Here is a 13,537-nt window from a genome sequence, read left to right as displayed (position 1 = left end):
GATCTGAAGACTGCTCTCCGATCCCCAAATTGGCTGCCCCCCTAGAGACAGATTCTGCTCCTGTCCAGGGCACTTGCCATATTGGTCCAGCTTCAGCCTTTTGCTACTCCTTAAAATACTTGGAAGAAGGCCCGTCCCCCTGCTGGAAGAGGCGCAGTGGAGAATAGTGGAGGGAGTGCTGAGCAGTGTGCATTGACTGGCTCAACCCTTCTTGCAACATTCAGCGATCCACCCACTGTTGCCTTGCATTTGTCACTAAGGGCCTCATTTTCTAAAGTTTTTCGCAGGCCTGCGAAACTTTAGAAAACTGCGCTGTTGGGGCAGTCCTGCGCTGCCGGTTTCGCACCCAATAGCGCTACCATAGAAGGTGTAGCTATTGGGCGCGAAGTAGGAAGTGAAAAGGCCCTTACATTTTTGTTGTCCGTGGCGTCTTCGTGGAGTCTGCCCCGGTGACGCCCCAACTCCTCCTCTTCTGGGGCTGACTCCGCCCTGACTCCGCAGGCCTGCGCTAACAGCGCAGGCCTGCGATAGCCTTGGTAAATAAGGCCTTAAGTGTCTTGGCATCAGTATCGGGCATTCTGCACCCACATCAAGTGCACTAAGTTGGAGCTGAACAGCCTTTGATAGGGAAGCCTCCTTGGAGCCGATCAGCCCTATGTCACTAAGAGTTGACCTTCAGTGCTGAAAGGTGGCCAACTTACTTATGGGTTGACTCCCTCTTGGGTATTGGAGATCCCCTGGCAAGTCTGAAGAGGTATGTTCTCTGCCTGTCCTCATAACCCTCTCCCAAACAGGCAAGGAAATCTTGCCTGTTTGGGAGAGGGTTCTTATGGCCTGGATTGGCCACTGTTGGAAACAGGATGCTGGCCTTGATGGACCCTTGGTCTGACCCAGTATGGCATGTTCTTATGTTCTTAAGATTTTGTATGCATTATGGCAGTGCCCAACTGCCCTCTCTACATAGGAGGATGTGGGAAGCACCACGTTCTGTATTCCTAATCAAAAGGAAAGCATACACCAAGTAGCATGTCAAGATATTTGAGGGCTTTGACCAGACCCAATTGCCACAGCAATCTGTGGCGGTAAAATTCACCTAAAAAGATCCAAGAAGTCTTAAGATGAATGCCTTGGTGCCCTCTGTATGCCAGTCCTTGGACCACTGTGAGAGTAATATGATTATGCTCTCAGCCTACATAGTATCCTGCCAGACCTACATGATCGAGCGTTTGCACATCATTTTGGAAAGGGCACAGGGATTCACTGACCGTTTTCCTGAAAAGGATCAGAGTGAATTTTAATTATTAATGGCTCAAGGTGAAGGTCGTGAAAAAAATCTTATCCATTCAACATGCTTGTTTTTTTAGAAACACACAGTCAGCCAGTATTATGTACATTATATCAGGAAATGAACAAATATACAGAGATATAATCCAGAGAGCAGTATGCAGATGACAAACGGTTGTCGACAGCCAAGCACCCATACTCTGAAACACAGTAATAGCCATGTCATAGCAGTCATTCTGAGAGACAGCATGTCTTTAGGGGTTACAAACACCATTCAGTGAGCTTTTGAAATGACATTGGGAGCCTCTGCTGTTGCCATAGATGAGCGCAGCTTCTCATGGTTGCATGTAGCTGTCTTTCCTGTGGATGTGCTGGAAGGACTTGGTGATGTACCGTGTACCGGAGGGAGGCATCTGTAAAGCTGTAACTTGGGTGTCTGTGCACACCTTCAAATCCCATGCCTTCGCCTCTGGACAGCAGGTCAAGAGATGACAGGAGTTTTGAGTAATCACTTTTGCGCAGCCTGTTCATCCGGTAGCCCACTTTGCCCTGGTGGGGCTGGGGTGCTTCTTCAGTAATTGCCCTACTGTGCAACCCTAAGCTTGGTGCTCCCCACATGTCATGGCTAATTCAGGCCTGCTTTTTGACAGAGAAAGCAGGTTTGCTTACTTGTAAACAGGGTTCTCCATAGACAGCAGGATGAATTGGGCACCCGCCTTCCCGGAGAGCTGACTACCTTGCTAAAGCTTATTAAGCTATGAAAAAGACTGAGGGGCTCATGAGGCAGCATGCATGCAGGAATCACCGCACATGCTCAGTAAGATGATGTCCCCCCCACGTGTCATGGCTAATTAATACTGCTGTCTATGGAGAACCCTGCTTACAGGAAAGCAAACTGTGCTCTTTCAATAAAGATGTATTTCTTCTAAGCCGCCTTCTTTCCAACATCATATCATAATCCCTTATGAAAAACCTTTTTCCTATGTGAGATTTCACCTTTGTGCCTTATTGAAGCTGGCTAAATATTTGATTGTTTTCATTACATCTCCATTCTCTTTTCTTTCTTCTGGCAAGTACATTAAACCTCGTGTAAAGTTCCTGCCCTGTAAAATGTTAGTAGCCCTTCTCTAAACTGTTCCCCATTCTCTTAAATTCTTTGAATTATGTCTTCCAGCATGGAACATAGCCCTCACAATATGCAAGGGCAATATTACCTCCTTTCTTAATGTCCATGCCAGATAGTCCAGACAAGAGGGTTATGTTGTCCTGCCAGCAGAGAAAAAAAAGCTCAAAGCTGATTTCATTCCCCTATAGGGGTCCATTGCAGTCTTCAGCTCTTAAGTGTTTCTCTGTCTCCAGCAGATGATGGACATGTGGACTGGTACAGCAGTTAGGAGTAAGCTGCTCCCGGGAACGCTATAGGCTCAGGTTCCTGATGGGTGCTCTCACGATGGTCCTGTTGGGACTGATTCTCCCCCGCCCTAGGGATTGGGCCTCAGTTGAGGTTTGCGTTCTGACACCAATGGGTCAAGCACTGGATAGTCCCTGATGACTTTGTTCTCTTGGTGTGGGTCTGGCAGCAGGAGCTACTTTCAGCACACACTCCCTGTAATCTTGGAAAGCAACAGGGAGACAGTAAAATTTATTAAAATAAAAAAAATAAGCTTCCCTAGGCTGCCTTCCAGTCCCCTTTCACTTGCCTCTGGAAGAGCTGTGAAAAATGGGCAAGTAGATCAGCGCCTGTTTGGTGCTTCTATTTTGTGAGGATGAGCAACCATTTTACTGCTGCTTCATGCCCCCCAAAAAGTGATGCATGCCAGACTCTTTATTTCACTCTTCCCTTTGATTGTCGAACGGGGAAGGTCCATGGAACCACATATTTCCCGTTGGGCATGGCAGAACCTGTACAGCTCCTGTTCTCTATCAAGTTGAATTAGGCAACCTTGCAGTCATGTTGGAGCTTCTCTTTCCCACCCTCCCTGCTAGCGAAACAAATGGTGGGAACAGACTGCCAAAACGGCTCTCTTCCCCTCTGCACAAATGAGGCTTCCCGGGGGGGTCTTTTAGCCTTGGCAACATTTGGGGTGCTAGATCACTCCACTGACTTGGACAGTCCTATGGAGTTGGCTGGACAAGAGGAAATAGTGGACAGGGGGATATTGGCTCAGTGGGGAGGTTATTAAAGGGAGCTGACCCTTAATTCTTGGGCATGCCCCCCGTGCAGCTTTGGAATCTGTAGAGGGATCTCCTGGATGCGTCCTGCTACATCTGACTGTTGGAGATGGGATCTCCTTAGTGTGAGACACTGGATTCCAGTCTTCAGATGGCCATGATTATGAGGGATCCATGTTCCCTTCCCAGGGAGGAGAAGGTTATGGTGTTGGATCACCTTGCGGGAGTTGCCATAGTCTTCTAAGACCAAAGTTAATGGAGGGAAGCACAATGCTCAGGGCTCCCCATGTTATTTATTTAAACATTGGATTCTGCCTTTTTCAGTAATATTGTACAAGGCAGATTGCAAAGTTGCACATAATAAAACAGTAAAATAATCCACATAATAAAAAAGTAAAATATAGGATAAAATTGTGCTTAAGAAAAAAAAACAACAAATTTAACAGGATATCTGATGGTTGCTGAGAAGAAACATTTCATAAGTAAATGAGCTTTCAGATTTTTCCTGAATACTAAAACAGTAACTGTTCCATATTGAAGGCCCACTGCATCTGACTGTTGGAAATGGGATCTCCTCCGTGTGAGACCCATGATTCTAGCCTTGGAATGGCCAGGGAAGAGAAGGATATGATGTGGGGGTGTTGCCCTTGTCTAGTGAAAGAAAGCACAGCGTTCAGGGATCCTCATGACTGAAAGATTGAGACTCTGTTTTAATTAGGGTTCTCAACCCAGTTCTTGAGAGACACCTAGCCAGTCGGATTTTCTGAATATCCATAACGAATATGCATGAGGTAGGTGTGCATGCACTGCCTTCGTTGTATGCAGGTCCATTTCATGTATTTTCATTGTGAATATCCTGAAAACCTGACTGGCTAGGTGTGAATCTGTCTTTTCAGAGGATAAGGGCAGGGAACTGCCTTTCTTTCTATTGCATCCCTGCTCTAGGCACCTTTGCTTGGATATGTAGGCTAGGAGAGGCTAGAATTCATGAACGCTGGAGTTCTGAGAAGTATTGTGGCTTCCTCTCGCCTGGTGTGGGTGTGCAGCTTGGGTTATGTTCCACTTGTCTAAACTGGTCTGGCATGGAGAGTAAGATGAACTTTAAATTTGCTTATTAATTTCCTTTCCTTAAGTCCTGCCAGACCAGTACAGAAACCATCCAGGGAAGCCACGGCAATCGAGAGCTCTGATGACAAATTGAAAAATATAACAGTGAGTACGATGTTGCCCATGTGCAACGTAGATGGCCTAATCATGACCCTGCTGTAGGGGTTATTTTATTCCTGGGTTAATGGCCATGGAGTGAAGTTAATTGACTGCATCAGGTTTTGGTTGTGGCGGTGACTTAGAGACCAAAACAATTGCAATTGGTTTTCTTAGCTTTGATGTAGGATACAGAAGAGCTGAAGGGCAGCATCCGACTCCTGTAGAAGGAGTGAAGTCTGTTTTGAGCTCCTTTTCTTTGTCTCTGTCTGCTGGCAGAGGGACATAACCCACTTGTCTAGACTGGTCTGGCAGGAAATTAACAGGTAAGTTCCCTGTACGTACCAGGATCAGTCCAGATCGTGGGTTATGTCCCCCTTCCAGCAGGTGGAGTCAGAGCAAAAACTGAGAGGGCGGTCCCTCTTGACTGGTGCGCCCTCTGTAAGCCTCCAGTATTTCTCTGACTCCAGCAGATTCGGGTTGCACCTTCGGTTCTCCCATTTTCTTTCTGTGAGAATAGTCTTTGTTGACTTATTTCTCCTGTTTTCTTGTTAACACTTTTTACTTGTATGTATCTTATTTAAAAAAAAAAAAAAGGCAAAGGCTTTTCATTGTAGCTTTGCTCTACTTTCTATGGGCTGTCCTGCTGCAGGCTTGCAGGCAGAGCTTTCATTCAGTGGCAGACCTGCCATCTTTTGTATTTATTGCTGTATCGTTTTGGGGGTAAGTTTGTTAACTTTACTTTCACAGGGCTGTCATTTGCTGCCTTTAGGGGTGAAGTTGGTGGTCCAGCCTCTCCCCCTCAATATTGACCCGCTGCCCGGACATGTCGTTTCCTCAGGGCAGCCGCTAAGCTTCAGAGACGCGACATCCCTCTGGCTTGAAAAAAAACCAAAAAACCCAAAAAACGGAATGGGTCATTATTAAAGTTAGGCAGGCAGCGCAGGACTTTGATTTCTTTCCTGCTATCAAAGGTTTTCGGAGGTCTGGGTTCCAAGCCCTTCTTTACATGCCTCCATGCTGCGGCTGACGCGATGCAGCACCTACAGGGAGCCTGGATCGCGGCTCTCCCGGGGACGGCTTGTGTGCTCAGTGCCTCCCCGGAGGGGAGGGCACCTCGAGCCCTAGAGGGCAGTCTGGTTTGCACGCATATGCGTGCCAGGCTCTGAGGAGGTCTGCCCCGTTCCCGTCCAACGCGGGAACGGTGGCCATCTTGGATCCACTACTTGCTGCTCCAGCGCTGCCTCCCGGGGATTCAGACCCAGACGACCTCATTCTCCTCCAGTTCTCTTTCCGGTGCACCTCCCCGACGCAGAGCCGCCCTCAGAGGACCCTCCCCCGGAGTCTTTTTCCACAGAATTTATTCTGCTGATGCATGGGGCTTATTTGGCAAGGCTCAGCCAGCACCAGGATGTGGTTTTGGCTCCCCCTCCTAAAGTGATCAGTCTGGGGGTACTCCCAGACGTGGCGGGGGGCCTCGGGGATCGGTACTGTCGCGGCCCAGTACAGCACCAGTATTTCTGGCCCTGCCGTTCAAGTGGCCCCTTCGGGATCCTCTAGGGTTCAGCCGGTTGCCCATCCCAACTGGTCCTGACCTTCCATCCCTGACAGACCCTGATCTAGATGACCCGATGCCCTCTGCGCAAGTCGAAGGGGACATTCTTCGGGTTCCATGCCTTTTCCAGAGCGATGAGATGATTCCGCTTATCTCACATGTCCTGGCTGGATTAGATATTGAGGCCCCCCCAGGAGGCTCCTGCTGCCAGCACTGCACCAAAGAGAGGGGATCCTGTCCATCCAGGGCTCAAGCCACCTTCGAAGACTTTCCTTTTCATCCTATGCTCCTCCAATTGCTGTCCAGGGGGTTGGAGAATCCGGAGGCTTCTCTGCGGGTTGGCAGAGTGATGGACAAACTGTATCCATTCCCCGAGGAGTCCCTGGAACTACTTAAGGTACCGAAGGTGGGTGGGTCAGTATCAGCAGTAACGGCTAGGACTCCTACTCCTGTGACTGGAGGAGCAGCCCTCAGGGATTTGCAGGACCGCAAACTTGAGGTGTATTTGAAGAGAGTGTTTGAGGCGTCCGCCTTGGGAGTTCGGGCTGCTGTTTGTAGCTCCTGGATGCAACGTGCATGACTCAGGTGGGTCCAGCAACTACTCAGGACCTACCTCCAGGGGAGGCACAATAGGCGGAAAGGCTAGAAGCCGTCGTAGCGCATGGCGCGGATGTGCTGTATGATCTTCTCCGGGTGCTGGCCAGGTCTATGGTTTCCATAGTCTCAGCTCGGCGCCTCCTCTGGCTCAGGACCTGGTCCACGGATTCCTCCTCCTAGTCTCAACTCGGCTCCCTTCCCTTCAAGGGTAAGTTGTTTGGAGAGGAGATGGAGCAACTTATTAAGTCGCTCGGGGAGCTTAAGGTACTTAGGTTACCGGAAGATCATCCTCTGAGATCCAGAACATACAGCTCCACGCGGAACTGTTTCAGAGGACAATGGCGCTTCCACCAGGTGCGGCCAGTGCCCCACAGGCCACCCTCGTTAGATCGCAGTCCTGGTCTCATTCCTTTCAGGGATGAAGATCAGCCCGAGACACCCTCGCCCAAGGGACTGCCACTACATCTTCACAATGAAACATTGCCGGCCCACTCTTCGAATCCCCAGATAGGACGCCTGTCGCTCTTCTACGAGGAGTGGGTCACAATCACCTCAGACCAGGGCATCCTGGATATTCCCATTGTACATGTTTTGTCTTTTCTCCGTGTGGACTAAGGAAACAGGGTGCAGTACATCAAACGCTAGACCGCCTTCTGGATCTAGGAGCAATTCTTCCGGTGCCACTACCGGACCAAGGACTCGGCCATTATTCCGACTACTTCGTAGCTTCCAAGCAAGAAGGCTCCTTCCGGCCGATCCTGGATCTCAAGATGGACAACAGGACGCTCAAGATACCACACTTCAGGATAGAAACTCTGCGCTCAGGGATTGCTGCGGTGCACCGGGGAGAGTTCCTGTCATCCTTGGACTTGACGGAGGCTTATCTTCATATCCTCATCCTGAAGGAGCATCAGCACTTCCTTTGCTTCAGATTTTGGGGCTGCACTTCCAGGCCCTACGATTCGGCCTGGCAACCACTCCTCGCACCTTTACCAAGGTGATGGTAGTGGTGGCGGCGGCCCTGAGGAAGGAAGGGATCCTGGTTCCTCGACTTTCTGGGAGCTCATTTCGACATCAAAGTAGGCACAGGCTCTCTTCGTCTGGAGCGGGCCCAATCACTCCTTGCTCAGGTTCAGCGTTTTCAGGACCTCCGACTTCCCGTAGCCTGGGACTATCTCCAGTTGCTAGGTTCCATGGCCTCCACGACAGATGTTGTGCCTTGGGCCTTTGCCCACATGCGTCCCTTACAAAGAGCATTACTCTCCCATTGGAAGCCGGAATCTCAGGAATTTCAGGCTTCTCTGCCGATACCCCCCCTACCCAAGGACAGCTGACCTGGTGGCTCAACCTGGATCATTTGCTTCAAGGAGTAGAGCTCGAGGTTCCACAATGGGTATTCATTACAACAGACACCAGCTGGGGCCAGTGTGCAGTCGGCACTTGACGCAGGGTCAGTGAACACCAGAACAGGCAACTTGGCCAATCCACCATCTAGAAACAAGAGCGGTCCGTCTTGCGCTGTAACTTTTTTCTGCCTCTAGTACAAGGCCGAGCAGTCCGGATCCTCTCCGACAACACCACGACTGTGGCATACATCATTCGTCATGGAGGAACAAGAAGTCTCCATGTGACTCAGGAGACAAACAAGCTGATGCTGTGGGCGGAACTCAAACCTGTCTCATCTGGCGGCGTCTCATTACAGCGGTGGACGATGTTCAGGCGGATTTTTTTAAGTCACCAGCGCTTAGATCCCGGAGAATGGGAACTGTCCCAGGAGGCAGTGGCACTACTCGTCACGGGATGGGGGACACCCCATCTGGATCTGATGGCCATGCAAAGGAACGCAAAGGCTCTGTGCTTTTTCATCCGCAGAAGGGAGCACAGAGCAGCAGGCGTCGATGCCCTAGTCCTCCCATGGCCGAGGTACATCCTATGTTCCGTGTTCCGGCCTTGGCCCCTGGTGAGAAGAGTGCTCCGAAGAATAGAGGGTCACCAGGGGCCCGTGATCCTCATGGCTCCGGAGTGGCCTCGTCGGCTGTGGTTTGCAGACTTAGTCAACATAGCGGTGGACGGCCCGCTGCGCCTGGGGCATCTGTCGAACCTCCTACAGCAGGGACCAGTATTTTTCGACCAGGTAGATCGCTTCTGTCTAGCGGCCTGGCTTTTGGAACGGCGCAGCTGAGGAGAAGAGGGTATCCAGCGGTGGTTATCTCCACTCTCCTCAAGGCTAGGAAGCCTTCCACCTCCATGTCCTATGTCTGAGCTTGGAAAGTGTTTGAGGCTTGCTGCCAGTCCTCGCGTCTCTCTCCACGGCATGCGACCATAGCCCAGATTTACAGTGACGGCTGGAGAGGGTTTTAGCCTACAATTTTCTCCGAGTTCCGGTGGCAGACTTAGCTACAGTTCCTTATCGGGATGGCCCTCCTCTTGCGACACACCCGGACGTGGTCCGGTTCTTGAAGGGAGTAAAGCATGTGAAATACCAATTCGCAATTTATGCCCCTTGGGGAGTTTTTTATTTTGATCCTTTGTATTCTTGGCAGGCCGCCCTTTGAACCGCTGTAGAGTACTACCCTCAAGGTCCTGACTCTTAAGACAGTTTCCTTGGTTGCCATCTGTTCTGCTCACAGAATCTTGGAGCTGCTGGCCTTGTCATGTAGAGAGCCTTTTCTACGCTCTACGGATCCCGGAGTATCCTCGGGTATCGTACCATCTTTCCTTCCAAAGGTGGTCTCGTCTTTTCATCTGAATCAGTTGGTGGAACTGCCATCATTTCAGGCTGAGGATTCCAAGGAGCTCTGGCGCCTATATGTCAAGCGAGTCCTCCTCCTATATCTGGAGGTTACTAACGACTTCTGCTTATCAGATCATCTTTCTGTCTTCTGGAGTGGTCCCAGGAAGAGGCACTAGGCTTCAAAGACCACCACTGCCTTATGGATGAAGGAAGCAATCTCTACCGCATACATTGGCGTGGGGCGTTAGCCCCCAGACGGCATTAAAGCTCATTCTCTCCGAGCTCAAGCATCTTCCTGGGCAGAAAGCCGAGCGGTCTCTCCACAAGAATTTTGCCGAGCGGCCACTTGGAAGTCTGCACACTTTTGCACATCACTATCGCTTGAATTTGCAATCAATGACTTCAGGTTCTTTTGGGACTCGGGTCATTCGAGCTGGCATATCAGTGGCCCACTCTATTTAAGGGAAGCTTTGGTACATCCCATGGTCTGGACTGATCCTGGTACGTATAGGGAAAAGAAAATTATTTCCTTACCTGCTAATTTTCGTTCCTGTAGTACCATGGATCAGTCCAGATGCCCACCCTAAGGATTTTGGGGTTTTTTTTCTCTGGGATAATCCTTCAGCTCGACTGTGTAATCATTTGGGACTGACAGAGTTCACATTGCAAGTTTGCCTATTCAGATTTACAATTTGATGTTCAATTTAGTTGATATTCATTTTTGTATTAATCCATCCAAGGGGTTTTTCTTTGTTGCTTAGATATTCTTAATACTGAAGGTTTACAGAGGGCACGCCAGTCATGAGGGACCGCCCTCTCAGTTTTTGCTCTGACTCATCTGCTGGAAGGGGGACATAATCCACGGTCTGGACTGATCCATGGTACTACAGGAATGAAAATTAGTAGGTAAGGAAATCATTTTCTTTTTAAATCTCACCTTTTTCCCCACTGATGATACTTCTTAGGCACCTGAGCATAGTGTTAGAACATAAGTAATGCAATACTGGGTCCATCAAAACACAGCATACCATCTCTGACAATAGCCAATCCAGGTCACAAGTATCTGGCAAGATGCCAAAGAATAGATCAAATCCTTGCTCATTAACTAGGGATGAGTAGTGGCTTCCCCAAGTCTACATGGTTAATAATGGTTTATGGACTTTTCCTTCAGCAACTTGTCTAAATCCTTTTTAAACGCACCTACGATTTCACCACATCCTCTGGCAAGAAATTCTACAGTTCAATCATGCACTGAGTGAAAATATACGTTCTCAGATTTGTTTTTAATGTGCTACCTACTATCTTCATGAAGTGCTTGCTAGTCCTAGTACTGTTTGAACGGGTAAATAACCATTTCCTCTTTACTTGTTCCATCCCACTCAAGATTTTATAGATTTCTACCATATCTTATCTTGGCTGTCTCTTCTCCAGGCTGAAGAGCTGTAACCTGTTTTACTCCCCAGGTGCATTATTTCATCCCTTGTGTACTGCTTGACCATTTAGCTTTTATCAAGCCCCCTTTCACCTTTTTTCCCATCCCTTTTGTGTCTCCACCCTGTTAAATGTTTATCTGCAAAATACAGGCCCTATTCCTTTTCTTTTCCCCCTAGGGAGAGAAGGACTGGCAGAAATATGAAATTGCCAGGCGTTTGAAAGATGTAGTGGGTAAGATCCGGTCTCAGTACCGAGTGGATTGGAAGTCCAGAGAAATGAAGAAGAGGCAGAGGGCTGTGGCGCTGTATTTCATTGACAAGGTACAGTATTAGCGGTACTGTAATAAGTCTCTGTGATAAAACGAGATCTTTGGGCTACCTGTGGTTTAAGTGCTTTGTTTATGTTTCATGCGACTGTCCTCGACCAAAGAACGAGCTTTTTCTACAGCAGGTCCATCTATTTGGAACAACATCCCTTCAAGCCTCAGATTAGAACCGTGCCTCACCACGTTTAGGAAAAAACTCAAGACGTGGCTCTTTTACCAAGCCTTCTCTGATCCTCCAGACAATCACTAGCCGCCATTATCCGCACATGGTCGAATGATCTTCTATCCTCCTGAACGATGGACTCATGCACTTCCAGGTTAAAGCACCTTAAGCTTTAACCCATATTCTTCTTGTATTATGTTACATTTACTTCCTACCTTTACTTTTCTTCCAGCTATTTAAGCTTCCAAGTTCGCACTCCTTGTTAAATGTAACTTTGCCTTATTCACCTCTATTGTTATTTACTTCATTTTTTACTTGATTTTTTGCCTCAGTTATCCCCCTTGTTATTTGTAAACCGATCCGATATGGTTATTACTATGAAGATCGGTATAAAAAAGTTCTAAATAAATAAAATAAATAGGTTAAAGTACCTTTATGGGGTTGGGGGTGGGGGGCATGCATTTTTCTGATAGAATGCTTCAGAAACCCCAGGAGGTCCAAAACTTGACTCGGGAATGGTTAAAGAGAGGTGAGCCTCAGTCAGGAAGATGAGTGATAATTACAGCACAGGAGAGTGGATTGTGGACAAGACGGTTCACAGCCAGCATAGAAATAAAATGATATCCATTGTCAGAGACTCTGTTTTGTCGAGTGCATGGTGGCATGGATCATCCACTGGAAATTGTGTAAACACTGTAACATGACTGAATCAGAAGAGCACTGGGATTATGACCCTGAGAGAAATGCAGAGAATGAAGACGTGGCGACCACTTGGGGACATTTCCTATTCCAGCAGATAAAAAGCTCAAAGCAACAAAACTGGATATTGTAAAGGAGAAAAACACAAGAACTGCCCAGCTGAGGGGGATGTCCCTACAGATGCCGCAATGGATTGTAGTCACGACAGATGCCATTCTTTCCAGGTGGGGAGTAGTCTGCCAGTCTCAAGCTACGCAGGGATACTGGTCCCCAGTCCAATCCTGCTGGCACATCAATCGCCTGGAGGCTCGGGCGGTCCGCCTGGCTCTCCAGTTTTTTCTTCTTCTGATTCGTCGCAAGGCGGTGCGAGTACTCTTGGACAACTCCACCATGGCTTATATCACTCGACAGGGGAGCACCTGGAGTTGCCTGGTGGCCCTAGAAGCCATCAAGCTCTTTGCCTGGGCGGAGCGTCACTTGGAGCACCTAGCAGCTTCCCATATAGCGGGCAAGGAGAATGTGCAAGCCGATTTCCTGAGTCGTCAGTGTCTCGATCCCGGTGAGTGGGAGTTATCAGACGGAGCGATGGATCTGATTGTCAGCAGGTGGGGTCCGCCTCACCTAGACCTGATGGCAACCTTGAGCAATGCCAAAGTTCCCAGGTTCTTCAGCCGCTGGAGGGAGCACTGTTCGGAAGGAGTCGATACTCTAGACCTTCCCTGGCCCCACAACGTCCTTCTGTACGCATTTCCTCCTTTGCCTCTAGTGGGAAAGGTTCTCCGAAGAATAGAACTTCACAGGGGACCAGTCATACTCGTGGCACCCGAATGGCCCCGCAGATCGTGGTTCGTGGATCTGGTAAACCTGGCGATGGAAGGTCCTCTTCGCCTCTGTCATCTTCCTCGCCTGCTCCGGCAGGGTCCCATATTTTTCGACCAGATGGATCGCTTCTGTCTAGTGGGCCTGGCTTTTGAACGGCGAAGACTAAGAAAGAAGGGATATAAAGAGGAAGTTATATCTAATCTGCTTCGGGTCCATAAGCCATTTACTTCATTGGCTTATGTTTGCATTTGGAAAGTTTTCAAAAATGTCTGCGCGGAATCGGGTGTCTCGGCTCGTACTGCTCCGGTTTCTATGATTCTTTCCTTTCTCCAGAAGGGCCTCTCCAAGGGTGTCTCCTTCAGCTCATTGCGCGTCCAGGTGTTCGCTCTTGGCTCCCTCTTAGGTAACATTGATGGTTACGCGGCAGCGTCTCACCCGGATGTTGTCAGTTTCCTCAAGGGCACCAAGCATTTGAAGCCGCCCGTCCGCTCCACTTGTCCTTCGTGGAGTCTAATTTAGTCCTTCGGGCTCTTTGTGAGGCACCTTTCG

The 13,537-nt window shown here is 49.0% G+C and overlaps 1 protein-coding gene across 3 annotated transcripts in view; it reads left to right on the top strand.

Moving 5' to 3' along the window:
- TOP1MT (DNA topoisomerase I mitochondrial) overlaps positions 1 to 13,537 on the top strand; it is a 100,591-nt gene that overhangs the window by 45,227 nt on the left and 41,827 nt on the right. For all 3 annotated transcript variants that reach the window (XM_029592171.1, XM_029592172.1, XM_029592173.1), the window contains exon 7: positions 11,156 to 11,299. In XM_029592171.1, the coding sequence (XP_029448031.1) occupies positions 11,156 to 11,299 (144 nt within the window). The remainder of the gene's footprint in view (positions 1 to 11,155; positions 11,300 to 13,537) is intronic.

This window comes from Rhinatrema bivittatum, chromosome 2 (genome assembly GCF_901001135.1).
Source record: "Rhinatrema bivittatum chromosome 2, aRhiBiv1.1, whole genome shotgun sequence".
Lineage (NCBI taxonomy): Eukaryota > Metazoa > Chordata > Amphibia > Gymnophiona > Rhinatrematidae > Rhinatrema > Rhinatrema bivittatum.
The sequence above is the reverse complement of the archived record's forward strand: the minus strand, read 5'-3'. Positions and strand labels throughout refer to the sequence as shown.